This window comes from Haemaphysalis longicornis, unplaced genomic scaffold, assembly GCF_048455015.1.
Source record: "Haemaphysalis longicornis isolate Haplotype H1 unplaced genomic scaffold, Haemaphysalis longicornis Haplotype H1 scaffold_101, whole genome shotgun sequence".
In the NCBI taxonomy this organism is placed as follows: Eukaryota; Metazoa; Arthropoda; class Arachnida; order Ixodida; family Ixodidae; genus Haemaphysalis; species Haemaphysalis longicornis.
The window spans coordinates 464,231-480,360 of NW_027526205.1; the positions used below are offsets into that span (position 1 = coordinate 464,231).

General features: G+C 46.0%; 1 protein-coding gene across 1 annotated transcript in view; it reads left to right on the plus strand.

Moving 5' to 3' along the window:
* LOC144160518 (uncharacterized) overlaps positions 1–15,714 on the plus strand; it is a 70,579-nt gene extending 54,865 nt beyond the window's left edge. Inside the window, exon 8 of the mRNA XM_077691785.1 lies at positions 15,576–15,714. Within this exon, the coding sequence (XP_077547911.1) occupies positions 15,576–15,587 (12 nt within the window). The 3' untranslated portion in view covers positions 15,588–15,714. The remainder of the gene's footprint in view (positions 1–15,575) is intronic.
* The last annotated feature ends 416 nt before the right edge of the window (positions 15,715–16,130 follow it).

Sequence of the window (16,130 nt, forward strand, 5' to 3'; positions counted from 1 at the left end):
CGCCAGCCACATGGGACTGGAGTAGGCCAGTTTCTCTGTGGTCCTGTGTGTGCTATGTTGATGGGCGTTTCCCTCGTGGCGTACGTGACCGCTTCGATTGTCACTGAATAGAATGCACGCGTTCATGTTGAAACAGTAGCATGGCTCCTCGCTCTCCGCACTATACGGCCCATTCCTGCATAACAAAAAGTGGCGAGGCTGCCAGTATTCCCGTCTCAGCACTTGTACAGGGTAGTACCGCTGTTGTTAGCCTTCCAGTCACGGAAATATACAAACATGTATCTAGCGGGTGTGAAAAAAAATCATGAAAGCTTGGCACGAATTGGGATTGACAGGTGCAGCGCTTCGCAACTACTTTAATAAGGAGCATGTGAAGCTTAATGACGCGTTAGCTCCGAAAAGAGAGGCCAGGAGACTTGGTGTCGACGTTGCTCTAATGCAACACGCTAGTTAGCATTAATAATAGTTCCTGAGGTAATGTCAGCAAAAGAACAAAGAGGATAGAAGACAGACCCACTGGAAGTATAGGAAGAGGAAAGACACGAAGGAACGAGAGATAGGGGCCTTCAAAAAGCAAATCTCCACTTTTTCTGATGACTGGACCGGGAATCACACGTGACGGAAACTGAAATAATGCTTGTTCTGGAGAGGAGGAGACATTGTATTTATATATTGGCACACCACACAAGCGAGGTCTAAAGAAACAGCGAAACGGTACACACTAACGACATTCCTGGTAAGTTAGTGGGAAAGAAATAACCCAAGCGGTGCACTACAATGCCTACGACTAGAAGGTCCGCGAACGTCCCCGTAAACGTCCAGAGAAAATAAAGAGCTCACGGCGAAGTCCGGAAAAGACGCGGGTCACTCACGTCACCCTCGTAACGATGCTCATAAGGATGACGCCTGCCCGTAGCCACAGGTTGCCGCTCCTTAGAAGGTCTCAGTTAGGTCAGTCGAAAGTTTCGTCTCCCATCGCGGCCAGTCACACGCCCTTAGGCCCGCCGTGCAGGTAGACGGTAAAACGGGCCGACTAAGATCTGGCCATGACGCCCAAAGCCGCGGCGGTTGCTAGCGACGACCTTGCTTTGGTGTGGTACGTAGACCATGCGTTTTAAGCCGTACATAGACCCATCCAAAAAAGGCACGGTGGCCGGTTATATCATCGTATCGGTGGCCTGGAAATATCAGCGGAGCTTTCCCAAGGTTCACATTAGAGCCAAATCCCCCTTTTAACTGACGGTGTAGTGGAGCAGATCGCAAGATTATTCGGCTCTCGTATGCGACACCACACTCTTGAAATTTATTATCCCCCGCGATAAGCACTGGAAAGAAAAAAAATCCATTAGAATCTGCGCGGATGCCAGTTAAGCAGGTGGGTGAAAATCGATATAGTCGACAATCTGAGCAGACGACATAAGCGTCGCAAACGCGTCCTCGCAGGGCGGTGACCAATCAGCAATGCTCTGGTTCTGATGAGCTTGATTAGAGTACAATGGATGGGCACTAATTAGCGAACAAATTGCGGCAAACGCCCATTCTATATATTCGAGTGAATTACTGTTGCGGATAAGGTTATTAAGTTGAACATTAAAATTTGATGATAAACTTTGTGAAAATGATGCTTTGGAAAGACACTTTGAGCCGGATAAAAATAAGAACTGGATTCTAAAATTTGGAGAGGGTTAGCAATGTGTTAAAAAATAACAGGATATGCTTTTGAGTGATATTGGATGAACGGTGATAGGTGATGGATTATCATCCGATTAAAAGACTTCTTTACCATCTTTAAACTCCTTTAAGACTCATTTAAAAAACTACCTTTACCATCTTTCACTCAGTGTACAACCCTCTTGATTCTAAACAAATTTGAAAAAGTGTATCAAGGAAAATCCTAGAATACAGGAGTGCACTTTTTAAAGACTTCGCTTTGATTCTGTCAATGTTGGCAGAAGAATATATATTCTTCGCACGTTACTTATGGGAACAATGGCAGTTGGGTGTGTCAAGAATGGCCGCGTCAGAAAGTATTCGTAAACGGGGTTTCTGGAAGTTGCTATGCATAGTAAATATGGTGTAAGAAACGCTGTTCACAATAATTCAATTTGAAAGTGTACGATGATTTATTTACTTATTTTTAAGGAAGAGCCTACCAACAGCACGAGGACTTCTGGGGTGCAGCATATAAGACTAGAAAACGACAGACAAAAAATAATGCAATAGTGCTAGTTTCGACTACAGTGAATCGTGAATTGTAGTGTGCCACTGCACGCGCACGCGCACGCGCACACACGCAGGCACACACACACACACACACATACACACGCACACACACAAACACACACAGACACACGCGCATGCACACGCAGGCACCTACGCACACGTCACACACCGACGCATGCATATACACGTATATATACGCACAAAATAACAGATATGAGTATTGCGGTCGGGTACATCGACACGTGTAAAGACAGGCTACGTGACAAAGTACAGGCAGGTACAGGCATCTGCATAAACCCACATTCCAGACGATCAATTGGTGGTGCTAGCCCACCGTGTGATACTGAGACACAGATGTCGTGAGATACAGCATGTGAAGGAACATTGATAAATCTTCCCAAGACACGCACACGCCCATGCACACGCAGACACATACGCACATGCATGCGTAGATGCCCATGGACACATACGCAGACAATAACGGGTGTTAAAAATAAATCCTTATGGTTTTCTCAAAATTAACCGTTGGAACCCAGTGGAAGACGCTCCAAGACAAGCTGTGCAATACCTTATAGGTCCAGGCGACATAAAGTAATAAGATAATTATTGATGTCAGCGTAGCAATTACTAAAATTGATTAATTGACTTTTGTTGACTGCAGTGTGTACGTTTGTATTGAATAGTTAGAGGTAGTCGTGTTTCTACAGGGTATCAGTTGGAATAATTCTTCCAGCGTGTCTGTGCTCCAGGACATCCGGCTCCAAATGTTCATTGTAGTTGGCATGGTTACGCATGCAGAAGTTAAGATCGTCACAATGTTCCTTCCTGATGTGAAGCAGCTGTTGCGGCTGTTCTTGCTGTTGCGCTGTCATACCTTGATTTAGCCAGCCGACAAGAGAAGGAGGAGAGTTATCATCTCTGCCAGTGCAACCGTGTTCCGTTGTCAGACAAAACGCCACACGCAACAGCCGCGTCAAATCAGAGAGGAGCTTGTCGGCGATCTTAATGCTCTTTCATGCGTAATCATACGATGCACCATTAAAATTTGAAGTCGGATATCTCAAAGCACAGACAGGCTAAAAGAATTTCTTCCAACTGATAGTGTGCAGAAACCCGACTGAATCTATCTTTTCAATACAAACATTCCCATTTCCCGCAGTCAACAAATAGTTGATTACGTAATTTTAGTTGATTGTGCGGCCCTGAGAGCGATAATTATCATCTCACTTTGCGTCTCCGTGGCCACGTCACTTAGCGCTCGTACAGGTAGACTTTGCGTGCCTCCCAGTGCCTCAAAGTGCCACGAGTCATGCATTGAATTCGTTTATTTAGTGTTTGGTTTTTGCTCCGGCTGCGCCGAGGCTGTGTTATCTGCGCCCCGAGTGAAGGGCATGTTCCATGCCTTTTTTTATCCCGCATGGATTACCTCATTTGGTAGGGATAATGTTTCTCCCTACCGCCCCTAGCCTAGAATAGTCTTCTCTTATCTACAGTTTTCTCGATATAATTCGACGGTTCGAGAAACACCCGCGCCGGAAGATAAATAACCGCAGAGCAGGCGCCACGGCATTCAATTCACCGACGCTCGCCTACGGACGTCACTTTGCTGACTGCTGCTTCACCGGCTGTGGATGCTCGGGTTTGGGCGATTGCGAGGGCGATCACGGACTGCCAAGCCGCATACAGAAATTATGCGGCAGGAATAATTTCCACACTCGCTCTCGGCATCATCCTTCAGCACCCACCTCGGAGAAACATCAGAATATTCTGGACTCCAGCCCAGTCTTCTCTCTGCGGAAACCAGGCGGCGCACGCCTTCGCTCGAGATTTGGTCAGCCGAGCACCGTTAGAAGAAGAGGAAAGGACAGTATACCCCCTTCTCACGTACAAGGACATCACACAGCATTACCGGCTTGGCCGAATGCGATACCCTCCAGTTTCTGAGCAACTAACCAGGCCCCAACAGGCTGCTCTTCGTCAACTCCAGACGAACACGTACCCACACCCTACGAGGCTGCACGCTATACACCCCACCCTCTATGATCCCCTGTGCAGACACTGCGGCATCCCTGCCAGCTTTATCACATGTTATGGGAATGCCAAGTTAACCCCCACATTGACCCCATCCCAAACCCCTCCCGAGAGAGAGCAGTGGGAGAGAGAACTCGCTAGCTCTTGCCCCAGCAGACAGCTGCAGCTGATCGAACGGGCGAAGACGGCGGGTTGCTCCAATGGTGCCCTGGACTGAGGGCTCCGCCCACAAGGCTTTTCGAAGCAGTAAAAGTTGTACTCCTCCTCCTCCTCCTCACCGGCTGTGTATTTGTTGAGTTGTTAGAACACCACAAGTTCACTCCAATAAACTAGTTTTTTCTTCAAGCCAACTTCGCCATATCTGGCTTCGTGACATTGTTAAGAAGACCATATAGCTTAATTTTGAACACCCGGCCAACCTAAACATACATACATACATACATACATACATACATACATACATACATACATACATACATACATACATACATACATACATACATACATGCATGCATGCATGCATGCATGCATACATACATACATACATACATACATACATACATACATACATACATACATACATACATACATACATACATACATACATACATACATGCCCTCGTGTGCACGTGGAATGCAAAGGCGCAGCTTTGGAATTTCGCAAAAAAGCCCTAAAACAACTGGTCGGTATCCATTACACATGGTACTGAGGATGAATGATAGCTTTAAATACTTGCATTTTTATGAGCAGGCTTGAAAGACCTCATATTGTCAGAGAGGATGCCTATGGAGACCGAAAACCATCATTATACGGTCGTAGACCCGGAACAGTGAACACACCATCTCTGAGGCTGTTACATCAAAGCACAAGTGAGGAAGGAGTGCTCGCATTGGCGCCCGAATGCGAACAGAGCCCCCTAATCTAGAGCTGTCGCATTCGGAGTGAATACACTTGAACAGATAAAGATAAATCGCGCCTGGTGCGTCGAAATTTTCATTCGTCTAGGTTAACACGCTTGAGGACGTCGTTGTACGCGTATTTCACATGCGGGATGTAGTTGCACAAGATGATCCTCAATTGACACCTTGTTGCCTGTACCATGTATTAGCAAAACCGTTTCCCTTTTGTGACAATTACCACAATTTAAATAGTTTTTAGGGTTTCTAGTTACGTAGACGACATTAAAAGTTCGCCTTCGGGGCCTTGACAGACAACAAATATATGACTGGTGCATTACCATACGCCAGCCCCCGTTCATTGGTGGGGCATTTTGTTGCGGTATCGTATGGACGTTTCTTTTATTAGCACAGCTGTTAGGCCGAGCGCTATCCGTTCGTTGCACCCAACAACCTCGAAGACTAAAGAAAAAAATTTGTCAAGGGAGGTCGCTGGAATCGCACTGGGAACCTAACCACTGGGCCTACCCAAAATGTCGAGGGTTATGGGGCTAGCAGGTGTGAGGACCAATAATATTTCTAGCCATCACTAACGACAAGAAGGTTGTTTTGCCTCGCAGTGCGCGACACGTAACAGAAAAAAATGCCAGATAGGAATTTTCACGAGTAGTAAAGCGAAATAAGGCAAGAGCCACCTCTGTTGTCAAAAATACCAAGACGCGGAGGCCTAAGACTCCAAGCGCACGCCTGACGCTAATCAGGTAATGAGGATGGAGCTCAGAATTCGCTTACGCCAACCACACGACCAGCATCGAAACAGCATTATGAATGTTAAGTCGCCCATGAATAATCGGACCTCTACACCATGTGTTCCTGGTAAAAAATGTTTTTAGTTTATCTATGAAAGCTTGGCAGGACGTGTGCCACTAAATAAAGCTGTTCTTACTCAAGACGCTGAGCGCGTGCGCCAGGCTAGGCAGGACCCAGCATTTGTCGCCAGTCAAGACGAACGTAACGTTAGTAGATAAGGTATTGGAGTACCGGGACACTGAGGCACGCGAATCAGCAACCGGGGCAATTTTGCCGTTCATCTGTGTTGGGAGATTGCCGCATGTACGTCCTCGCTGTTAACTTCGACCGGGTCGTTCGTGAACAACATTACCAAGCTCCAGCAAATCGGCATGTTTTGACGCACTTCTACTGCTGAAATGCTGTTACACGCGTTATCTTTGATTCCCAGTCGTAACGACATCCATAACCTGCCGTTGCACAGCAGTGAGGACAAGTTAAGCCTAGCAGAGGTGACAGACTAAAACGTCTAAACAATATTAATGGCGGCGGCCATTAACCGTTACCGTGAAACAAATATCACGTGACGCTAACTTACCAATCATCATTTAGGCCTTTAGGCCTCGTCAAGCTTCTGAATGAGCACCTTTTTGTCTGGGGTCCGTTTTCCCACTGAGAGAAATAAAAAAAATTCTGATTCTGATTCTGATCATAGCGGCGCCCGAGTACAACATGTGAAAACGGTGCCGATGTTATGTGACAATAGTCGAGCGCAAGCGAAAGCCCACTGAGACTACGAAAAACATTTCATGCCCTTACCCATCACCATTTGTAGTGGAGCAAAACAGCTTTGCTGAACATCCACTTTCGCAGACCGGGATGGTGACCATTGTTTTTTCTGATTTTGATTAACAATTCTTGTGGTATTCCGGTTGTACTAGGGAGCATTGGAATCGGAAAATATTTTTTTGTGGTATATATCCATTCGGTACGTAAAGCACTTTTGTTTGAATACATTACAGTAGTGCTGAAGCAATCATTTTTTACAACAGCCCACGAAATATCCCGAAAGGAGCACAGGTTGGCATTATTGCATGCAAGTGAGCGGCGTAGAAGTCCCCAGTAATACTTTTCGGCAGTTTAACAGTGACATTAAGAGTAATGTTCATAAAACAATGGGCACTGAGGTGAAGAATGTATTTTGTATCTGATGAGAGGTCGGCGGCTGTTGAAACACTAAATCAGGAATTATACAAGAGTCAGAGATACCCCGTTAGGCTCAGGGAAAACTTGGGAGACGTTAAATTCCAAACACATGAACTAATTGATTGATTGTAGGGTTTAACGCGCCGACGCAACGCAGGCGATGAGGCGCGCCGTAGTGGAGGGCTCCGGATTATTTTGACCACCTGGGGATCTTTATCGTGCGCCGAAATCTCGTACACACGCGTTTTTGCTTTTCGCCTCCATCAGAAAAGCGACCGCCGCGGCCGGCAAAACACATGAACTAAGCCATTCGCCTGTAAAGGCCTTGATAGAGGAATAGTTATAATTAATAATTATTTATTTAATTAATTTATTTATTTAACATACGCTGAAGCGCCAACGCATAGTAGAGGAGAGTGGGAAAACAATACATAGCACGTTTAATGAGTAGATCTAATGTATAATGTTAGTACATTGTTTGTACAATCTCATATTGTTAGCACATTGAATCTGTGGAAAAGTAGATCCCCCAGACGAAATGATACAGAAGTCAGCAAACAGCTGATGACCGTATTATTCGCGTCATGTAGCTCATCATTACCAGTGGTGGGAGAAAGGGCGGGTGAGGGGCGGCTGTAGCTTGCTTAAGATATATATTTTTAAAGTGAAGCGTTAGTGTTCTCAGTGACTGCGTCCGTAACGCGAAAACGCCGAAGTTTTTAGAAACGCTTCACGAAGCCGCCCATTGGGTAATGAACCCATCGTGTACCTGATTGCCCCATTTCAACACGTTTATTAAGTGCGAATGCACTTTATAAGCGACCCTGAATTCCGTTGACCGCCGTCCGTCCACATAGCAACAGCTGCGGGTGCGCGCGCTCCTCGTCTTCCTTGGCAACGGGGGGAGATGGGCGACATGGCACATACCCACGTGGGGGATTGGCCAGGAATCTCCTCGTCTTCCTTGGCAACGGGGGGAGATGGGCGCGCGCTGCCTGGCCGCTGACATGGCACATACCCACGGGGGGGATTGGCCAGGAATCGGGCGTGAGAAGGGCTAATGCACCCGCTTAAAGGAGTACTGACACGAAATTTCAAAGCTGAGATCCGCTCTAGCAATCAAGTACAACGACAACACAAATAGGTGTCTGTGCATGGCACATACCCACGTTGGGGATTGGCCAGGAATCGGGCGTGAGAAGGGCTAATGCACCCGCTTAAAGGAGTACTGACACGAAATTTCGAGCTGAGATCCGCTCTAGCAATCAAGTACAACGACAACACAAATAGGTGTCTGTGAATAAATGCATCTTTCTTTCTTTGTAGTTGTGTGTGTGTGTGGGTGATCTCTCTTTCGCGAACATTACCGAACCGCGCAAATTCAACTCCTGCATTCGACTTTCACATTCTTCCCCTCGGGGAAATGCGGGGAAATTTTTGATGCTCCTTTTCGTCATAATATAGGCGGTTTGGATTATTTATACGACAACCAGAGAATCTGTCACAAAAAAGCTTCGCGTTCAGCCATCATTTTCGTTCGACCGAGGGGTGAAAGAGTTTTAACAGTGAAAGGGTTGAAAAAATCGTGCGGTTAAGGAGTCCACAATTTCTAAAATACCAAGAAAACGCCTAGCGCTCGTGCACGTGTGCGTCAAGCGCATTTTCGTCAAGCTGAGCATACCCATATAGGGAGATTTGGTAATATTGTAAAGAAAACTCGAGCATTCGCCGCGTACCTTGACCGCACGTTCGCCAAGCCACGCATACCCACTTAGGGAGATTGGCGAACATGGGCCACAAGAAAACTGTAGCGTTCCGAGTATCATGGCAACACTTCCTCGAACGAGAAAGACACGTCATAGTGTACGCCCTTGTTCGTTCGTCCTCAGCTCGTCTTGCGCATACGCTCTGTACCATACAAGAGCCGCGACTTAAATTTAGGAGCTGCTGCAGGTGACCACTGACTCCACATGGCCCAGCGGCAGATAGTTCACATGGCCGGGGAAGAGGCCACACTTCTAGAAGCTCGGCGTGCAAAGCATCCGCTAGAGACAAGTCGCGCTTGCAGAGTTGCGTACAAAAACGTCGACCGAAAGGATGAGCTCACTGTGGCCTTAAAGTCATTGAAATGGCAATCCACCGACGTCAACCAACACATCATAACGGTACTAAAGCTCAAATTTGTGCCCGTCAGTGATCACCTAAACAGCTTCGCCATTCAAGTCTTGCACGGGAGCGCAAGGGTCCCTGAATTTTTTTGACGGTTGAATTATGAACCCAATTTGTTTCCAAACACGAGTCAATGTGTATACGTGTTAACATAATGTTTCTTTGTGCAGCGATAACTGTTGCCCATTTATGCTTTGCTTGCAGTATATCTGTATAATCTGCAACAGCTGGGTTGATCCAAGACCTCTGGGTTAAGAATGTTGTAATTCATCCAAATTCCCACAATATTAAGATACCAGGATCGCACGTCCCAATAACAGAATTCAAAGAGATATACTTTCTTGCTACGCTATGTATGTTAGTACGAAGAACAGATAAGTTCGAAGATGGCCGCGGCGATTCTGGGTACGTAATATGTGCCAAGTCATTAGTTGCTGGAAAGTGACGTATTAGGTCGACTTTGATTGTCGAAGCAAGTGTATCGTAAACACATCGCTTCTTGTTCATGGCTGTTCAAAGCGGGAGAACCGGGCTGTTATATAGCAAACTCATAATTTTAGAGAGGCAATCTTGTGCCAACAAAAAGTCGTGACGTGGGATTGTTAATAGGATAGCGTAACCAGGCTTATTTTCTGATTTTTCTGTGGGTGATAGCCATCCGCTCTCAACCAGCCATGTCCGCGGAAGTAAGTCATCGCTGCCAAGCGGAAGCAACGACTGAGGCAGCCAGACACGAGTGTTCCGATGTGCTTCAGTGTGGATGAGGCTAAACATCTTTATTGTTGGCAAAATTTGCATGTGCTCTTCAGGAGGTGAAGTCTTCAGTCCAGGACCTCATATGTCTTGCTAGCCGCTGAAGCCCTCTTCGCCAGTCAAACCTGGAGAGACAGGCATGAGCTGGAGTGTGTAAAGCAGGACAATGATGCTACGGTGGAGGTCAAAGGCTTCGTGATTTCAGCAGGCATAACGCCAGCGCAGCGGCGCACGTTCTACGCCATTTCAATGGTCCCATGCTCGGCATACACGGTAGCCAGCCTCGCCCATCACTTACGCCATCCCAATAAGGTGCCTCTCGCACCGTAACTGATGCCGACGGGAACCTGTTGTCTGGTACGTTCATAAGAGAAAAAAAGTATAATGCCAAGCTGTAAAAAATAAAAAAATGCCTAAATTATAACAGGAACGAAAAGTATGTCCAGATGAGAAATGGCACAGACGAGATGTTGCACCTCGCTGGTTCTAGGCTTTAGCGTAGGTTCACTGCACTAATTTTGGCTAACACCACCGGTGTAGATTATTGCCATTCTCTCTTCTCTCTCTTCACGAACTGGCTGCAAGGCGAAAGTAGTCCCCAATGGCTTGCCGAAGCGTGCGACGCCCGTCTATTCTGCGCACCAGATGATGATGATCCACGAGGAAATGATGCTGAAGAGAAAACTATTAAGTTTTTTTAGATTGCTTATCTCATCAAAAGGTGGTATTTACATCAGTGACTTTGGAACTCGGCATTCGCGGTTAAATGGGTGTTTGCCCGGTGGAGTAAAAAGTTACTGCAAACGAGGTTATCGTTTCATCCTATCTAAGCACACGTACGAATTCCATGCACGGCTCCACAGAGAACCGGCAGAGAAGTTCTCACAATAATCAAACTAAAGAAAATCTTCAAACAATTTTGCCAGGATTGTAAAATGTCTGAACAGAGAAAGGGCAGGAATGAGACAAGAAACGACAGGACTTATACAGACACTAATTATGAGCCGGATACCGAACAGCCTCCCCTCGTAAATGTATTCAACCCAATGAGACAAAAGAAACACCATTACCTGGGGAGCATATCAGGCAGCCATAAACATCATAATATTCTCGATCACCATAACTGCGTTTATAATGCATTTCAGGAAACCACGGAGACCACTCACCTACAATGAAGGAAGCGCATGAAAAAACAAATCAGGGATGAGGCATCCTATAGGACAAATGCACCCCTACAGAAAAGAAACGACTGGAAACTATGATAAGCCTGTTCACGATCCAGGGACACTGTCTAAAAACACTACTCCATCTAAAAAAGAAGGATCCAAACCTACACATGAACAGGCAACACGCCAGAAACGAATCCCTTCGAGGAAATGCCGCCGGGATGTTCGGAAGCGCGAAGACAACTATTGTGGTAGTGGGCTACCTTTGCCATTGTTGTGACTCCGTGACCCCTTACACACGGGAACAGAAGCACACATTCGAGCCATTCAATTTAAACCAGACAAGCGGAACAAAGAAATGGCAGCTGAAACTTCAATACAAACTTCGAAAGGCGCTGAAACTGTTAGCGGCTGGGACAGTGCTGAAAGTCTAAAAAGACAATCACATCCACCATGATAAAAGTTTGCATCACATTAACACGTGGGCACGACGGTGTTCAAGGAAAAGAAGGAGCTGACGAAGAATCATGCAATTTGGAATACAGTGCTCCCGGCGGCCATTACTCCCCTCCCTGAAAGATAATGTAACGATGATTACAAGTAAGTGGTAAACACTGTTAAATTCCACAAGGTGAACTTGTGCCCACAAGCAATCAGTTCTTGCTAGCCTCAACCGATCCACGGCCTTCTGCCTTTTTCCCACCCGGAGCGCACTCCTGTTCCTCTGTGTTGCCTTCGAGCAACGCCTAACGGGAGAACGGGAAGGTACACCGCAATGGGCACGGCGGCAAGTTGAATCTGCACTACATGAGTTGCTGCATTGCTCTCCCTCCGGGTGGAATCTACCCGATGCCACTAGAATGCGCACACGCAGGGGCAACAGAAAGAAAACAAATACAGAGAACAAAGCAACATAAATATTTCGAACACCAGTCAGGAAGAGGGTAACAGGAACCATTGAAATAAGTGCATGTATAGTAGGTCAAACGGGAGTGTTAATTGCCCGGCGTGATATGGCTTTAGGGGCACCACGTGCACGACTTCAGAATTGGGTCGCCATCGGGAAGTAATATTGGAGTTGCTCTCAGGTAACACCTCGTAGTTACCCATATCAACCACATTTTTGTAACTTTCCGGAGATGTAGAGGGTAATACGGGCTTCCCTGAAATTGAGGTACCACAATTTATAGCACAGATCAGGAACAGAACTGATCACGACCGCAAAGCAGCTGGAGCCACAGAAAATACCACAAGTTCCTGAGAACCCCGAGAGCGTCTACTACTGCTGGCAGACTTTCAGGGTATATCTCTTGATCAACCAGCAAGGCATGATGAACTTTCTCAAAATTTTCGCAACATAAAAACCTGCCAGAACGATATTAGCCCTACTTTAGATGACATCAGTGAATGACTGTCCAGTGTTGAAAAGTATGCGGTCGATCCCTCTTGCACAGAAATAGGTAAAGCACGCAAGTTAAATGTGGCTTTCCAGGAGCAGTTGAATATTTATTGTTCATCTACATGAGCTTCACATAGCTATTTATATATCGTCAGCGTGGCACCATCAGACACATCAACATAAGACAGTGGATTACAAGCGCCGGAGCATTGCGTAAATTCGATTGAAACCCCAGGCGCTCGCAAACTGTGCGAAATAAACCGAACGGGTTGACAGCGAGTCGTTTGGTGAAGTAGCCGTCTGCTATCGCGATAGGAGCATGATTTACGAGTCGGCAGCAGTCTTGTGGGTGTGCTTGGAGTCCTCTTGGTGGGTCGCTTCAGTAAAGGTGCGACCACTTCGTTCCTGCTACACGGCGTTAACGGCAAACGCCTGCTTTGGGACGAGCTCCGCTTGTGGAACGCGAGAGGCAGAGTTTATAGCTAGAAACATGAATGCGTGAACACGTACTGCTTACAGTCTCCCGCCTCGTCCAGTTGAGGCCGTGCAGAGAACTGTCCATTATTGGTTCCAATGTAAGGTGAATGTTGCAAAACACACAATTGCATAACAATAAATTTGTGGGCTATCCAAAGGCAACAGTGCGTCTTTTTGGCGAACATTATCCGTCACTGGGACCCTCAGTGGGACCAACGAGTGATGACAAACATTCGCTCACTGCAAAGGGTCCAGCGTATCGTGGATCGCAGTACACGGTACTCATTTTACCTGGTTTGGTGTTGAAGCAGAGATAATTAACTCTGGACCCGCTATACTTGCATTTGTTCCTAAGAAGAATTAGGAAGTCCACGAACTGTTTAGGGCGACTCACACGTCGCTGGACTATACTCGTCATGTGGTTTTAAATAGTTCGGCGCTCTCACAGTGTGTACACGATGCTGGTGCTGTCGACGTGAGTCACGCAAACCATTCTCAAATAATTAGTTAACAGCGGAAGTGCGGCTCGCCTTGCAAGCTCCGCTTATGATAAAACAGCACTTACAAAGGAAAGAACCAAGTTTTCCTATTTGGGTGGTGTCCACGCTGTTCTAGGTGAAGTGGGAGAAGGAATTGTACAACATCTGGGTGGAAAGCATGACGAAGCCCTCCGTTCCCCAATCTTCAGATTGCACAATATCTCTAGTGCAATAAATAATAGACAAGTATGTACAAGCTCGTTGATGTGAAGTGCTTGTTCGTGAAACTATAAGCGCATGGATTTACCGATGGATTGATTCACAACATAGAAAAAGTTAAATGTTCGGAGGCAGGGAAAAAACTTTTCCACAGATTAAAATGTCGGACGAAGTAAAAAAACACCGGCGTAAGGAACAGAAGTATAAAAGAATAAAACTTGGACAGAAGACCCTGGCGGGACCAGGAGGACTTCAGCAAACAACAACGTTGAAAAGGTGCCACGTAGGAATAGTCGAAGGTGACACTGGCAAATTGGCATTCTGCACGGCAAGAATCAAAGGGGACTTTTTGGCAGGAAATAATATCCCAACTATAGATGGCGGCATAACAGCAAGAGGAGAGCGGGAAAAACTTATTGGTGTATGAACAGTTAGACATGAAGACACGAGCTGTGCTCCCCGCAAATGGCCAAATGGGTTGTGAACTGATGATTGATAATAAGAATTTAAAAATGGCGTCACGGCTCTCCCGTAGAAGGGAAGAGGTTGGAATAAATAACAGGAACAGCGGCGAAGATATCGATTAGTGAGACGGCGGGACACCTTGTCCAATTATATCAAATACGTTCGTTGACAAAAAGTTAGGGATTGTTGAACTGATGTCGTGCGTTTCTTTTGCTGGGGAATGTTACCGTTCGTTTTTTCCCGCCCCACTCGTGGGTGGTGACGCGTCTGAGACAGGGAGCGGGAAGTGGGTGTGGGTGTAATACAGCCACTGAGAGCGGGTCAGTGAAAAATCTCGGCGGGATAGTTACACAGTGCTTGCTTGGATCACACGGCAGTTTATAAGAGGCGAGTGAAAAAAAGAGCACGGGAAAGTTTACGGGGTGCAATAAACGAAAGCAACGCAGCCGACGACAGGACCAGAGCTTCCACAAGCAAAACAGAGTGGAATATATTCTTTAATGCAGAGCGGACGGTGAAATGTGGTGCAGGTCACCTGGGTTGGCCGCCGTCCCTTTGGTACGTAAACCGGTTCAAGGTGGTGTACCATTCTGGGGTTGAAGGACCAAGGAGGGGGTTGCAATGGCATCTGTCCTGCAGCGGTGTAGATGAGGGGCCAAGTAACCTACGTGTTGTCCTGACCGAATGGTAGTGCTCCAGTACCTGTTTCTGTAGCCACAGCCACTCGTAATGGGAATCCTCCACCAACAAAATCATATGTACATTTGATCTTTTTTGAACTGGCTTTGAAATTACTTGTGGCCTAGTAGTGCACAGCTGAGTGTGCAAAATGCGCAAGCGGTATTTTTGGAGCCTTAGGACTTTTCAATTTACTACTGTCTAACAGCCCTACTACAGAAAGAAAAAAACAATAGTTTGTTTAGGTGCATTTAAAGAACAGGTGGAATGCAATTTATTATAAATCTTGTGTTTGAAGTGAGTTGGCGTCGCTTTACACACCTTTTTCCTTTGCAGAAGCGACCAGTTTGAAAGGGCAGAACGAATCTTGAGGAAAATTTAAAAAGTGGTAACATTTGTTAAATGTATATAGCTTACACGACTTAACTCCTTTAGATTCTCTTAAATGACATATAATTTGCCTGAGCATGTATTTTATGCCTAGCGTTATGGTTCCATCAGTGCTCGCGTTTGTGGTTTCATTTGTGGTTTCAAGTCTCATTTCGCTTATGCCAAAACTCAATTGAAATTTACTTGATCAGCAGCGCCTTTATACAGAGTCTTGCATGTTTTACTTTTTTGTAGATAAGCCCCTAAGCAAAACGGACAAAGCTGCGATTGGGCTTGGAGTAACTGGCAGCTTGTTGGCATTAGGTGCCATCAGCGCCGCCATTGCAAGCGCGGTAGAAACTGCAAAGAAAAATCGCCCACCAAAGCCAGGTAAGTAAGCATGGTGCATCACGTTATTAATATTGCGATGATTCCTCCACCTGAGAGAATCATGCAAGTGTTTTTAGAAAAACAAACGCTGTTTCCAGAAATTTTTCCTTCCTTTTTTTCTCAATACCTCCAAGTTCACGGGTAATAAAGTAAGCTAATGATCACAGAAAACAAAGCGACTGTGTTGCTTGTGACACACTTCAATAGCTGAAGAAATATGCTGGCCACGTAAAAGCGAATGCATAAAACATGTATCAATAGCTATGTTACAGGTAGGTGAACGAAATGATTACATAATACAATGTTATAAAATGCAAATGGGGAAACTTCGAAGGTCCATTGTCAAATGTTTCCCATGTATTTCTGCTATGCTTGTCGCGATTACTTTGCACCTTATTATTTGCCCAATATTTCAGCTGT